At 26.2% G+C, this 14,400-nt stretch overlaps 1 protein-coding gene across 1 annotated transcript; it reads left to right on the forward strand.

Annotated features, from left to right (window-relative positions):
* The first annotated feature begins 7,619 nt into the window (after nucleotides 1–7,619).
* Nucleotides 7,620–14,163, forward strand: LOC114122330 (late secretory pathway protein AVL9 homolog). The gene is made up of 10 exons (XM_027984955.2): nucleotides 7,620–8,058; nucleotides 8,482–8,688; nucleotides 8,745–8,979; nucleotides 9,040–9,229; nucleotides 9,299–9,575; nucleotides 9,649–9,783; nucleotides 9,850–10,072; nucleotides 10,192–10,363; nucleotides 11,913–12,001; nucleotides 12,089–14,163. The coding sequence occupies exons 1-10, from the start codon at nucleotides 7,996–7,998 to the stop codon at nucleotides 12,196–12,198; spliced, it is 1,701 nt and encodes a 566-aa protein (XP_027840756.1). The 5' UTR covers nucleotides 7,620–7,995; the 3' UTR covers nucleotides 12,199–14,163.
* The last annotated feature ends 237 nt before the right edge of the window (nucleotides 14,164–14,400 follow it).

Consider the following 14,400-nt stretch of genomic DNA (forward strand, 5'->3'; position numbering starts at 1 on the left):
ATGGTGTATTTAACAGTTTATGAAGAACGTTAATATAATCAGTTTAATATTATATATTTATATCTTACATCTACATAGTGTTACCCAGCTATACATCATATACAATATATAAATGATCTTGTTTTAAATATTGTTGATCCTATTTGTACAGGAGCCCAATCAATTCCATTTATATTCATTACGAGAAAAGTATCCGACTTAGTGCATTTGTTCTCATTATATTCTTAATATCTTACGATGTGCCACCGACTTCAATAGATCTCTAGAGACTTTTCTTAATGTTAAACTTGTCAAAGTAGTATTCTCCTTATTCCTTTTGTCAAAAAAGCTTTCTATTTCAACTCCTTCCATAACTTTTCGATTTGGTTCTTTCATTCTGTCAATACTCATTCTATCATTGGAATTTAAAAGCCTTTTAAAACATTCTCTTTTTGTTGTTTTATATTTTGAAATCAACTATTTTATCAGTATCAGACGTGTTTTACCATTTCACTAGTATAGTTTTAATCAAATTAAAACTATACATTCATGAAAATCATTAATATTGTTTGTAAATTTAAAGAAGTTGCAGTTTTAATTGACAAATAACAGAAATTATGTTCATAATACATTTATATTTGAAATAAAATTTAAGTTTTATATACATACATACCTACATATTACATATATATAATATATATATTATATTATATGCTTATTATTAGTTATATACTTATATATATTATATATTATAGTTTTTGCAAAAAAATATAAGTAATAAATATACATATGTTCCAAATTTTAAAAAAACATAGGAATTTAAATTCCAATACCTCAAATATGTCAATATTACTTAGAAAATGCTGAACAATATTTAACAAATAAAAGTTATGTATTCAGTTCATCAGACTATATTTTCCAAATGAAAATAATGTTTTTAAATTTATTTGTTCCTTTGTCCTTTGTAAATGGCGTGTATGATGTGCATAAATTAAAATTCTAATTATTATTAATTGATTTAAAACATATATTGCTGGATATGAATAAAAATAAACATGTTTTTGAATATCTTATAGAGAAAACCTAATAACGTGTTGAGTATTTACATAGCCTTTTGTACTTTAAACTGACCATTCGCTATTTTATTTTTACTTATTTGCAATTTGTACTTACTTGAAACACAATTACACTAAAACACATTAAGTCGCTGCTCTTTTCTTAAACTTAATTTTTCAATCCAATTACAATTACAAACGTTTCCCGGAGACGTAACCACAGAAAATATCATGACGCTATTTTAATAAGCTATTCATAACTCTAAAATCGTCTCCGCCTTTACACCATAACACAAATTAAAATACATCATCACTCGGATAATATAACACTGTTATGATGGTGGTAACTTTAAAATATTTTAATGAAGACACTATATATATATTTACAGTCGAGTCTCGATAATTCGAATTTCTTTTTGCCCCTATAGAAATCTTATACACTCAATGCAATATTTGTAACTTGAAAAATACATAATTCGAATTAATTTTTATCTCCCTTGAAATTCGAGTTATCGAGACTCGACTGTACATATATGATATGATATGATATGATATATATATGTATGTATTATACCTATATAGCGTTTATTTTTAAGCCTTTGGAAAAATTTGATATTTAGGTGAAGTAAAAAAAAAACATCAGCTGTCATTGATATAGATACGATGAAATATAGTTATATACAATTTCTTTTGGTATAATTTATTTTTGTTTAGTAGGTACCACAACAACTTCTATTCATATGATGTAATCTTTACAAAAGATTGTACACTCCTATATATTCTAAATGTTTTCGTTTATATGTATTCGGTGTGTAGTTTACTACATTTGGTGATTAATACTCGATTTATCATATCCATTCTGAATTGTGATTATGTTCACCAACTAATGAGGTAAATACATTATTTTTATTTTTTATCTGTACATATTTAAATTCTTGTTACACTTCAGCTTCAACAGGTAAAGTTGTCTGGGTAGAGTTGCCTGCTTGTTAACTGTTAGAAGATCTAAAATTGTACTTAATTTTATTAAAATTATAATTATAAGAACTATACTTCCACCATTTTTACTTTCTAGGCAGAGCCGTGCCGTGGGAGGCCTAGGGGGCATTAGCCCCGGACGCATGGTTTAAACTGTTAAAAGGGGGCACCAAAAGATTTTTTTAGAATATTAAGGGGCTAATATTTTTAATTGTGCCCCTGGCGCTAAATCTTAACGGCACGGCTCTGTTTCTAGAGTAAAATGTACAATGTAGTCACCACTAATCACTTTTTTAAATTATAATCACAAAATAACACAGTTTATAACTTAAAGTAATTAATTACAACAATGAAATAACGCACAATTAAAAATATTTAAAATTAATACAACTTGTCACTTGATCATATTATTTGTTATTTTATATTTTTGTATTATATCGATAACACGACTTTTTTAATATATTGTATATAATAATTAATAACTACTACTCTATCCATTTATTATAAGGACCTCGATATCAGATATGTAAATACATTATACACCCATAAGATTATCACAATCTATAAGTCATAAAATGTACATTATCAATCGTATTATAAGTTACAACATAATAATATGAAATTATGAAACATGAGTAATTTTGAATCGTAGTCGAAAATAATGTTATTACATTTTTAAAAGAAAATAAGAAATACCTTGCCAATCAGCTAATGCTTAATTCTTATTTAAAATATTTTATAGAAATTTAAAATGTTGTTGAGAATACAGTGAAGGATGAAAAAAATAAGTTGAGTTTCGAAGGTACTAAACTGTTTTGGACATTAGAATCTGGATGTAATTTAGAGTAACAATTGGACAATACCCCTGCCGATATTTGAGTTAATATTAATTGATTTATTACCTACTTGCATGGCTTAAATATTTAAAACATGATAACTCGTAAGTTGTAAGTTGTAAAATAAAAAAAAAGTATTTGGTGCGGTATTATTAGAGATTATACGTAAGATTTAAAAGCAGAATCTTATGTAGTATGATTATATTTGGAAAGTAAAAGCAATTGACAATGATATGGATTTTGTAATGTTATTAAACGAAACCACATTCTTACTTTTAGTACAGAATTGTATTTTAATAGCAATTACACTCCCAACTACTACATGTAGTGTTGAAAGATCTTTCATGTTTGAACTTCATATTTTTAAAATTGTGTTAATACATCATTATATTAACTATGTATTTGATTTTTTTTTTTATATAAAAAACTGAAAACATGACATCACAATTCTATTACCCAGCATCGCTTGAATGGATTAACTTTAATGTACCGTTCATAATGATATACTTAAAAACCAAAAATCTATGGTTAATGGTTATAGAGAAAATTATAAAGTTATTATGCATGGGGTCTAAAAGGGTAGAATTTTTATTAAATGATTAACACTTAACAATTTATTATACTCTGTAATACTTAAAACTTATAATGGTTTTTATTTATTATTTATTCAATTTTTAAATTTGCTGATTTTTCTATTAATTGTTCTAATGATTTAACTAAAAGCTTTATAGTAATCAGATATTTGATACAAACCTTTTTATTTTTATTTCAGTTTATATTTACCGTTTTATAAAAGTACGGTAGTTTAGATTACATTTTAAATTATGTTATTTTGTTTACATCAATTATCAGAAGTATTAAGTATTAAACTATTTTTACGGTAGTCTTATACTATTAACTATTGACTTTTCCACGCCCCCCCCCCCCCCACACACACAGGGTGTATATTTCTGCGGGCACTCTTGAGCCGGCTGGTCAGCAGTAAAAATGTGAAAATATAAATATAAAAATATCACCTTGTGGGGCACCAGCATTAATTTTCGAAATTTCCGAAGTAGAAGAGCTGTATTAAATTTGAAAGTAATGGTCAGTCAAATGCGACAAGAAATGAACAGAGGAAATGAAAAAAATTATTTCTATGGGCTTTTATAGAAATCAGAAAGATTGTCGTAATTATTATTTTACGATTTTAGATCAGATGTAACTAAAACAATAATCAGAAAATCCGTGTTATTTATTATTACGCTTACTTATATCGAGTTATTAAAATGGGTACTCATTATACGCACTCATCATAATAATATGATGTTGTAACTTGTTAGTATGAGTGGTTTTTCAAATCAACCCCCTCCCCAACACACACACTTACACAACTGAATTACTGTCCTGGGACATCCTTTCGCATACTGCTACAGTTTCATATATTATACGCCCAAACCTTTCGCGATGATTTGGGTTATTTTAAATGTTCAACCAACACATAACATATTAAATATCGCGTTGAAAATCGTCATCTTCCTGAGGGAGGATGGTATGAAGATATAAAGTAGTAAGTATCGCGTGCTTGCTGCCGAATCTCCGGAGGCACATAGATACTGACTTTACGGTCATTATCGCGTGGTATACCTTATAATCCATATATATGTTGTGTGTGGGTGTGTGTGTGTATCATACATATTGTGTAGATGACCACACACCGTGTCCGGCCTTACACTCGTTGGCGGCACAAGTATATAAACTACAAATAGCAGTAAACTTTGCGGTATTTGGACCCTACAGTAAAATAAATAAATATATAATATGTATAGTAACGTGTTTCCGCGTCATACGTTTTACTCGTATGGCGTGTGTTACGTCCGAAAGGCATTATACTGCAGCAGTAGTAGACAAATTTAGGAGTGTATAGGTACCACCTATTGTTTCTGCAGCACCTAGTATACTAAAAATAGATATTACTCGGCTAGTATATATACACACACACATATAATATATATATATTATATATATCAAACTAAATATTATATATATAATCGTAAAGTTGTAGATACGTACATCAGTAAAAAGTATTTTTAGTGTTTTAAGAAGACTTGAACATATAACATGTTTAATATCCTCTATTTTTTAAATTTAAAAAACTTATTTAACAAGCACCATAATTTAAAAATAAAGAAATGTAATTTGTGGTTATTATTAAGTAATTATTTTATTTTGTTATTTTTATTTTATTATTTATTAATAAATTAATAATAATATTTATCATTTTTGAGGTATGAATAGCACTGTAAAAATTATTATAGCTTTTTAATACACATATAATTATTATTGAATGGGTGAGGGCGTGAGGTACTCATTGAATCTAGGATTTTTCGGTAAATTACTGAATTTCAGTAAAACCCAAGACATACACAACTTAGTTTAGTCGAACCTTGATTGATTTTTGTAGTTCGGACATTTAAAAATGATATTTGGTTTTGGTGTATTATATAATATATTAAGATAAACAATCAATATTAGTAAAAGTACGAAATTGTTTACCTAGTGTGTGATATTTTTTCCTTGCTTTGTATTTATATAATATAATTACAATATTTATAATTAAAGTTAAGAATAATAATTAAGTAGGTATATACTACATTAGATACTGCTACTAGTATTTTAGAATTTTTGATGTACGAATGTACATTATTATTATGTATTATTTCTCAAATTTATATTATTATATATTAGGTATATTTATACCAGAAAAATTAGTATTTATTTGTGCAGGATACTATGCAGTGCTCGGATTGGAAAATTAAAAGAATAGGAACCCAAATAATAATTTAAAAAACAGCGTTCCAACTGAACATTTATTTAACGCTAACCCGTGGGGAGCTTTGCCCCAACACCCCCCTAATTGCTATCATCATATCTTAAAATAAATAACTCCTTATCTATAATTTTTTGACTAAATGTCAATATTTTAACACTTTTAGACTTTAGTCACTTAAAACTTATAACTTTTTCCTAGTTATGTTAAATAAAAAAACTATTATAGCCTATATGTAGGAAATTCAATTAAAAAAACATATAGGTAGGTACATAACAAAATAAAATATATTAATAAAACGAATATATATTTATATAGATGGTACCTAATACATTTTTAATACCAAATAAATAGTAATAAATTTATAACAGTATATTAATTATAAGTTAACAACAAAAACCTTTATGGGAAATGTATGATTTTATTAATATTTATACAAGATACAATTTTTATATTTTTAATAAATAACTTTGATAATTTGGACTGGTCAGATAATGTAGCAAAAAAAAAAAAAGACAAAATTCAATGTGTAAAACTCAAGACCCAAATAAAGTAATAACTTTATAGATTATGTACTGTGATTATTAATCGAAAAAAAAAATCTCCTATATTATGTATCTTAATTCTTGGTAAAAATTGAATTCGCATATTAAAGTAGATCCACAATTTATTTTAGAATCGAAAATTACATTGATTTATAATATATTACAAATCAATGTATAATTTCCGATACCTATAACCTATAGGTACATTTTTTTTAAAACAATCACGCCTTATTAATTTTTGTTAGTTTGTTACATCTACATTGTTCATAGTCAAAGAATGAACTGCTTAATACCAATTTAATTATCTAAAATTATTACTGACTAGAAAAATTGTTTTCGCTAAGGTGGATCGATTCCAAGTGAAAAGTCGGGATAATGTTCTCGCTTTTGTATTCAAGTGATAAAATTCTCCATGACTTGGGGAACACAATTTGTAACACTACAGCCAGCTAAGCATTTTGGAAACTAAACTAATAATATAGTAAAACTAATTACTATTTACTCCTAAAAGTTTTAAGCATTCTAAATATAAAACAATGATGATAATATACTTCTTCAGTCTTCTATGCCGTCAATCTTTTCTCCGAAACCATAGTTTTCCCCTTAATTTTAAAAATCTCTTCCGACGACCATCATACCGCCAATCTATAATATTCCTACTTATTATGGCAATTAGCAATAGTTCTCGTCGAAATCCTAACTTATATCGAAATAAACATTAACAGTCAACATGCCAACACACACTTAACCTAAATTATGATTATGTCTAAAGAATATTATAATTTATAAATAACATTGAAATTCAACAAAAAAATTGTTAACATTTATTTTTCTTGGTGACACATATCGATTGAGAATCACAACTAGAATACCTATAGGTACCTACTCCTAACACTGCTAATAATAAAACACCTATTGGGAACTAAAAAATTAAACTAATTTTTAGTTTTTCGTTTTGACATAGTCGTATGACTTTGAAACAAAAAAGGGCAATGATTTGTTTTATATTAAGATACTTACGTGCAGTATTTTTTTTTTTTTTTTTTTTTTTTTATTCAAATAGTGTTAATAGTGTTATGTAATTAAAAATTATTAATTATATTTGTGTCATTGATTACCAAATCAATATTTATGTTCTACAAAAAAAAACAGTGGTTAATGACCATTAGACATTAGTGCTTACACGTGTCAACTTACTATTAACGCATGGAACGCGTAAACGCAAGAAGTTCTTTTCCATTTTTGAACACTTCTCACTGATTTGGACCCTAATACCCCATGTCCCCATCGCAATTAGCTGTTTACGCTCTTCAAAGGTGGAAAGTGCGAAGCGCGTGCGCAGAAACTCTCATTTTATTTCCTACGGGTCTACGCAGTACGGGTTTTTTTCTTTTGTTATCAATACGCTCTTATCAAATCGATAATACCGTTTCGTTCATTCAGTGACAATAATAACAATATTAATTGTTATCATCGATCGACCACAAAACACAAATATTCGCAGTATTACGAAAACAAATTTTCCTACGTGTTGTCGGTGGGTTGACGTAGAGTCGTAGAGTAAAAGCAGACGTTACTTACGTTGGTGATGACCGCACAGCCATTGTACTACGTTCCGGTCAGAACAAACGTAAAATAGAACACTAAAACTTATAACGTTACAAATGTCCTACGACAATGACGAATCCATCGAAAGAGTTTTAAATAATTTATATCAAATGAAAACATTGTATGTGCACACTGCGATCAATATGCTTATATTCGTTTACTAGTATTGTACAACGTTCATCGTCATGACTGAAAATCCAATTCTACACGTTTTGGTGGTTGGGTTCCATCATAAAAAAGGATGTCAGGTACGTTTCAAAAACTATCCACTCATGATGACTTTATCTTAAACATTCAACTGTATGTCCCATTAATATTAATGTGCGATTTAAATGATTGTGGGCCTTACAGCTTTGTCCTTATGTTGTTTTATCTGAACAATATGTATAGAATTAAATAAGTATGCAATGCATAGGTGTTGTATTTGGTATTTAATATGTTTAATGTTATAGGTGATCCTATTAATATTTTCTATAAAGCTATTTTTTTAATCTTAAAAGATGTTGGCTTTTGCCAAAATTTAATGATTACATATTTTAAACAAATTTGAGTAGGTCAATATGTATTTAATATATATACCTTAGTTGTATGTGTAAAAAAAATAAATAAAATTAATTTATACAATTTGTTAGAAAAAATAATTGCAGTGATAAATGTATTTTGATGTTTAGGTAGAATATGCTTATCCGCCATTTATCGAAGATACCACTGGTGTTTCTGCTGAATGTCCGACAGCTTGGAAGCATTTGCCGTATTTAGCATTACCTGATGGATCGCACAACTTTGATGAAGACACTGCATACTTTCATTTACCAAGTCAACAAGATCCGAATGAAACAATTTATGGAATTTCATGTTACAGACAAATACCATTAGAAGTATATAACAAATAATTTTAACTATTGAGTTACTTAAATTATTTTTATTTTTAAAGAAAATTATTAACCGAACTCCTGATATGACACGAAGTACAATCCAAAAATCAGTCTGTGTACTTAGTACATTACCATTATATGGACATATTCAAGTTAAAATGTCTCTAATTACACATGCATATTTTGAAGAAGGCGATTTCAGTAAAATATCACTCTTACATGACACTTATCACCACCTCAATGCCTGTTTATCTAGTATAGACAATATTAGCACTAGTCCTCATCTTTTTGTTGGTTTGTATTTGTTTGTTGCCTTTTATAAAGTATGTATTACTAGATTATGAATTTTTACAGGTCTATCTGCAGTTGAACTTGTGACAAGGTTTAGACATAAAGTATTGTTGCTATTTAAATTAATGTTGTTAGAAAACAAAGTACTATTTTTTTACTCTCCTGTTCGTCCACTGTGTTCTACAATACTGACCTTATTATCTCTTCATCCTGGACTTATTGAAAATGGGCTCAATAAATCTGCCAATATTAAGTAACTAAATATATTTTATAATCATGCATGAAATTGACAATTATAACAAAATATATGATTTTTTTTTAGCCTTAGTAGTGCTACCCAACCCTCCATTGAAAACAAATGTGAAGTTAATGCTTCAAATGTAAGTCCAGAAACAGAAGATTATGATCACATCATTGTTAGTCAAAAATCAAATGAAGTTGTTGATGAAGAATTAGTTCCTAACAATACATTTGTTTCAAACATTCCTAAAGATCCTAGTATCGATTCGTTGGATGAAGCTGCTGTGCAGTATAATATGATAAGTATTGCTCAAATCAATTCTGAAGACTGTGGAGTTCCTATGTCTATTTTTGATAATGTTCGTATGAATAATTCAATATATTTTTTTAAAAAAGAGAATTATTTAAAAGTTAAACCTAATAATATTTTAGGGTAATTTATGTCAGCCATATTCTTGCCTGTCATACATGGATATATTAACAGATCCAAGTGTTCGAGGATATGTAATCGGAGCATCAAATATATTGTTTAAACAAAAGAAGAATTTAGCTGATGTGATTGTTGAGGTAAAGTTTATTTATATTTTAAATTGACTAATAATATATTATATTCATAAAACAATTTTATTTTAGATCGATGAAGGAAAAGTAGAAATAGAAAATATTGAACTTAAACGACATTTACATTTAACTACAGAAGATCTTCGTTTTGCTGATTACCTAGTTAGACATGTCGTCCAACCTGATAAAGAAGATGTATTTCTGGATGGAGTTGGATGGGAAGGTGGCGATGAATGGATAAGAGCACAATTTAAGGCTTATTTGTTATCTTTATTAAGAACATCACTATTAAGTGGTCAGTAGCAATTTTATAAGTAATTATTATATTGTTTTCTAACAATTAGTTTTGAAGCAATTTATAAGTATCATAACTATTATAATATATAACTTAATTAATAATTATAATTATAATAGAAGGAGCACCCGAATTAAACCACTTTAATCCATCATTTATATCTGCTTGGCAACAAACGAAAAATTACCAAGTTTGGTTAAACCAAGAACACCAAGCAATTATGGCACTTGAACCTTGTCATCCATTTGCTGGTCAATTGTCTGTAGCTGATATGAAACTAAGGATATCACAGTATGTAAATTATTTAATACAAACTACATTTTAGATATGTATTGATCAATACTTTCATCAAAAACAAATTTCATCATTAGTTCATAAAATATTAGTTTTTTACATAAATTTAATTCACTGTAATAAAATGTTTTATTATTTTTATCTATTTCCAAGTTGTTTATTTTTCACTGTACATTAAATGACAACATTTAAATTTATAATTATAAAGCAAAATATTTTTAAAAGTACTTTGTTATAGTTTTTCATGGATACCCTATAAAAAGTTTGTTCAATACTATACTCTTCTAAGCTTTAATACTCAAATTAATTAACAATACATTTAAAATATAATTTTTATATATCAAAATAGGGCAATTGGCTACAGCCTACAAATAATATCCAGCTTCAAAGTTAGTAATATGAAATAAAAAATATAAGTAAATGTTTTAAAAATGTTGTTCTACGAGTATAATAAATCAAAATTAGGTATGTGAAAAATAAAATGTGTATTAAAATATTGAGTATTTTTCTATAAAAATAATTATCTTCCTTGTATAACTAAATATATACTTCTAATTTGATTTGTTTTTGCTTTGATATTAATTATTGAGAAATTAAATGATAATAATAGGCTGAAATAGTTGTAGTCCTACATCATTATTTATTATCATATTTAATGTTTTCAAATTAGATAATTTTATAAATGTTTACTTATATACATTAATGGATTTTCAATTTTTATGGTATAAAATCAGTTAAGTGAGACAGTTTATAGCAGCGGTTCCCAACCCATGGGCCACGGCCCACAACGGCCACAAGTGGGCTGCGAGCAGTACGATACTGAACCATGAACTATATAATATTAAATATTATATATATTTAAAATAATATTATTATATATTTTTGTTGCATACTTAATAATACTTCTGGTTATAATAATATTTAATCAATATTAACTACTGTGTACAATAAGTGCACAATTAACAGTATCGAACGTTTGAATGTAGTTTTATTTCATATAATGAATATATTTGTATAATACGTAAATAAGTACGCTAACCTCAAAGATTTGTTTACAAAATTGGTGGTCCACACAACTAAAAAGGGTTTGGAACCGCTGATTTAGAGTGCATTAGAGAAATCAGTTGTTTAATACACTGTAAGTATAGATTATATAAGAAAATACAAAATTATCTTATATCAAACTTATTTCATATCCTGTAACACAAACTTCAAAATGTTGAGATAATCAATAAGTTTAAAAATAAAACTTAATATTAATTTATGTATTAAAATATCATTAAAAAAATTATGCATGAGTTTATTATAAACAATACAATTTATTATGTAAGTGATTTTTATTTAATAGTTATTAATTATAATTGATAATAAAAATTAAAATGTACTCAATTTTTTGGCTAAGAGTGAAACAATATATAATCTATAATTTAATAAACTAAAAAAAATATTATTAAATTATTTTTAATATTTATGAACTTGGTTTTATATAAAAAAAAATGAGTAGTAAATTATAATCAAAGCAAAATATTATTTTTATGTTCAATAGCACAATGCAAAGCAGTAGAAGTGGTCGAAAGTTAAATCAAGCAGTCCAAAATACAAGTAGAGCAGTTGCATCCACGGGTAAAGTTGTTGGTATGTAATATTATGTAATAAGGAAATAAATAATATTAATCTTCCTTGTTTTTTTCTTTATAATAACATTATATTTATTTATAATAGGAGGTGCTATTTCACAAGCTAAGGGTGCAGTAACAAATTGGTGGAGTAACCTAACCACAACTCAAGATCTAGAAGATGAGAAAAATACACCTGTTATTCAGGATATTTAACTGAATTATAAACTCTAAACGAGTATTTATCTACTGTTTCTTCTGAATTTTTTTCAGTTATACCATTTTATATTTTATTTTATTTTTTGTATTATTGTATGATTAAATCTTTATTTAGTTTAAGTAAATTATTTTAAATCTATTTATATTTGACATTGACAACTATGGATCTAAGACATGTTTGTTATAAATTATAAAAAAATTTAGTCTATCTTCTAATAGACATAGTACCGACAAATTTTATATACATTTCTGAAAGAAATTTTTAAAAATTCTATTATCTACTTCTAAATTCAAATAATTACACTCTAGGTCTAATTTTAAATAACTTTACATGTCATGTATACCTCACACTATATAGAATATTCCAGAATAACTGAACATTAATATACGTAGTACTACGTTATTTAATTTATAAAAATTTGAATTATACATAATATATCTTTTCTAAAACATACCTTATTAATAAATTATACTCACAAATTATTCATGTAAAAATTACTATACAAAAAATTCTAGTATATTCCTAATTATAAACTTTATCAAATATCTTAGCATAAATTTTATTAACTGCATTTTTTTACTTATCCATATAAAATATATTTTGATATTTACAATAATATTCGTAACAATAAGTAATGATACACTTTGTTCTATAATCATTTCCAAATAAATTTAAATCATCCAAAAATTTATCAAATATCAATATAAAATACCTAGTAACAAAACAAAATTTTACAAAAATAAAACATATTCTCTGCTATATCACAGTTACTTAGTGTTAGTATACTACTGGGGATTACTCCATATCTTATTAAAATAACTAAGCAAGTATTTGAATACCTATAAACCTATTTAGAAGTGTCACTACTTAATATGATCACCTGTTAATATCAAATTAATCTTAATATACTTTAATCAAGCAACCTAATATTATCATTTTTTTTTTTTTTTTTAATCAACTTAAGAATAAACTTTTATCAAAAGACCAATATGATCACATATCAGTAAAAAAATTGTAGATTATAACATCCAATTTATTATTTTAAATCATGGTGTGTTTCTAATTGTTAGACAATTTATTATTCAATCACATATTTTAATTTGTTTACTATTTAAAGTTTGACATAAGTATTTCATCTTAACAGATAAGAATCTGCATGCTTAATTATTTTTAAGTTAATAATGTACCTATCAAATTAAATTACAGCATAATACATTTTATATTCATTTAATTTTTTTTATTACTAATTGGAGAAAACACCATGATAACAAGTACTGTAATTTAATTAACACTTTTATCATTATACATGAATATGGTCATCTGAGGATTAACTAGTCGTCACAAGTTAAAAACAAAAAAAAAACAATTATTAATGTGTTTGTTTTTTTGGCACACTGTTTCCATTCTTTATCAGCAACATTCTAGCAACCTGCGATTTTTAATTTACAGAATCTTACTACTATTTAGTTTATTAAATAATAAAACTAGGTATACAATGTAATACCTAGTTATTTTTATATTTATTGTAATTCCATGACTTCTATTTTTTTTTTTCATAATATGCATTTATACTATATTTCTGCTCAAAAAATTTCCTTTTCAACTGTAATCATTGACATTGTGTTTGTACACTCGTTAAAATACAAAATCACAAAGGCATTGTAACTATATAATTGAATATAATTTATCTATATTAAATAAAAAAAATTGCATGTAAAGTATTTGTATTATTGTTATTAATATTTACTGTGTTTGTAATAATTATTAATTTTAAATACTTAATGTATTATAAAATAGCCATTTTTTTAATAGATATAATGTATAATATAATTATGCCATATCTAGTAAATTTACATCACCAATCATCTGTATTAAATTTAGCATAGACTTGTATGGGGAGGGGGAGTTAATTGCCTCTCAAACTTTTATTGTAATAGTAAAGAACATGTTTTGATCCCTGATGTAAGCTTTAATTTATTAGGTACCTATATAATATTCCTATATACCTATATAATAGGTGTCACCTCCTCCACCACATTATTTTTAGACAAAATAGGAAAAAAATATATTTTATTTTGACCCTTCCAAAAATGTACTTCAAATTACGTAACTGCCGGGCTGTATATAATACATAATAATATGTTTAATCAATGTATATATAAGATCCATCCCTTTGATGATAGGGTAAACCCTCAATT

Source organism: Aphis gossypii, chromosome 3 (genome assembly GCF_020184175.1).
Source record: "Aphis gossypii isolate Hap1 chromosome 3, ASM2018417v2, whole genome shotgun sequence".
Lineage (NCBI taxonomy): Eukaryota > Metazoa > Arthropoda > Insecta > Hemiptera > Aphididae > Aphis > Aphis gossypii.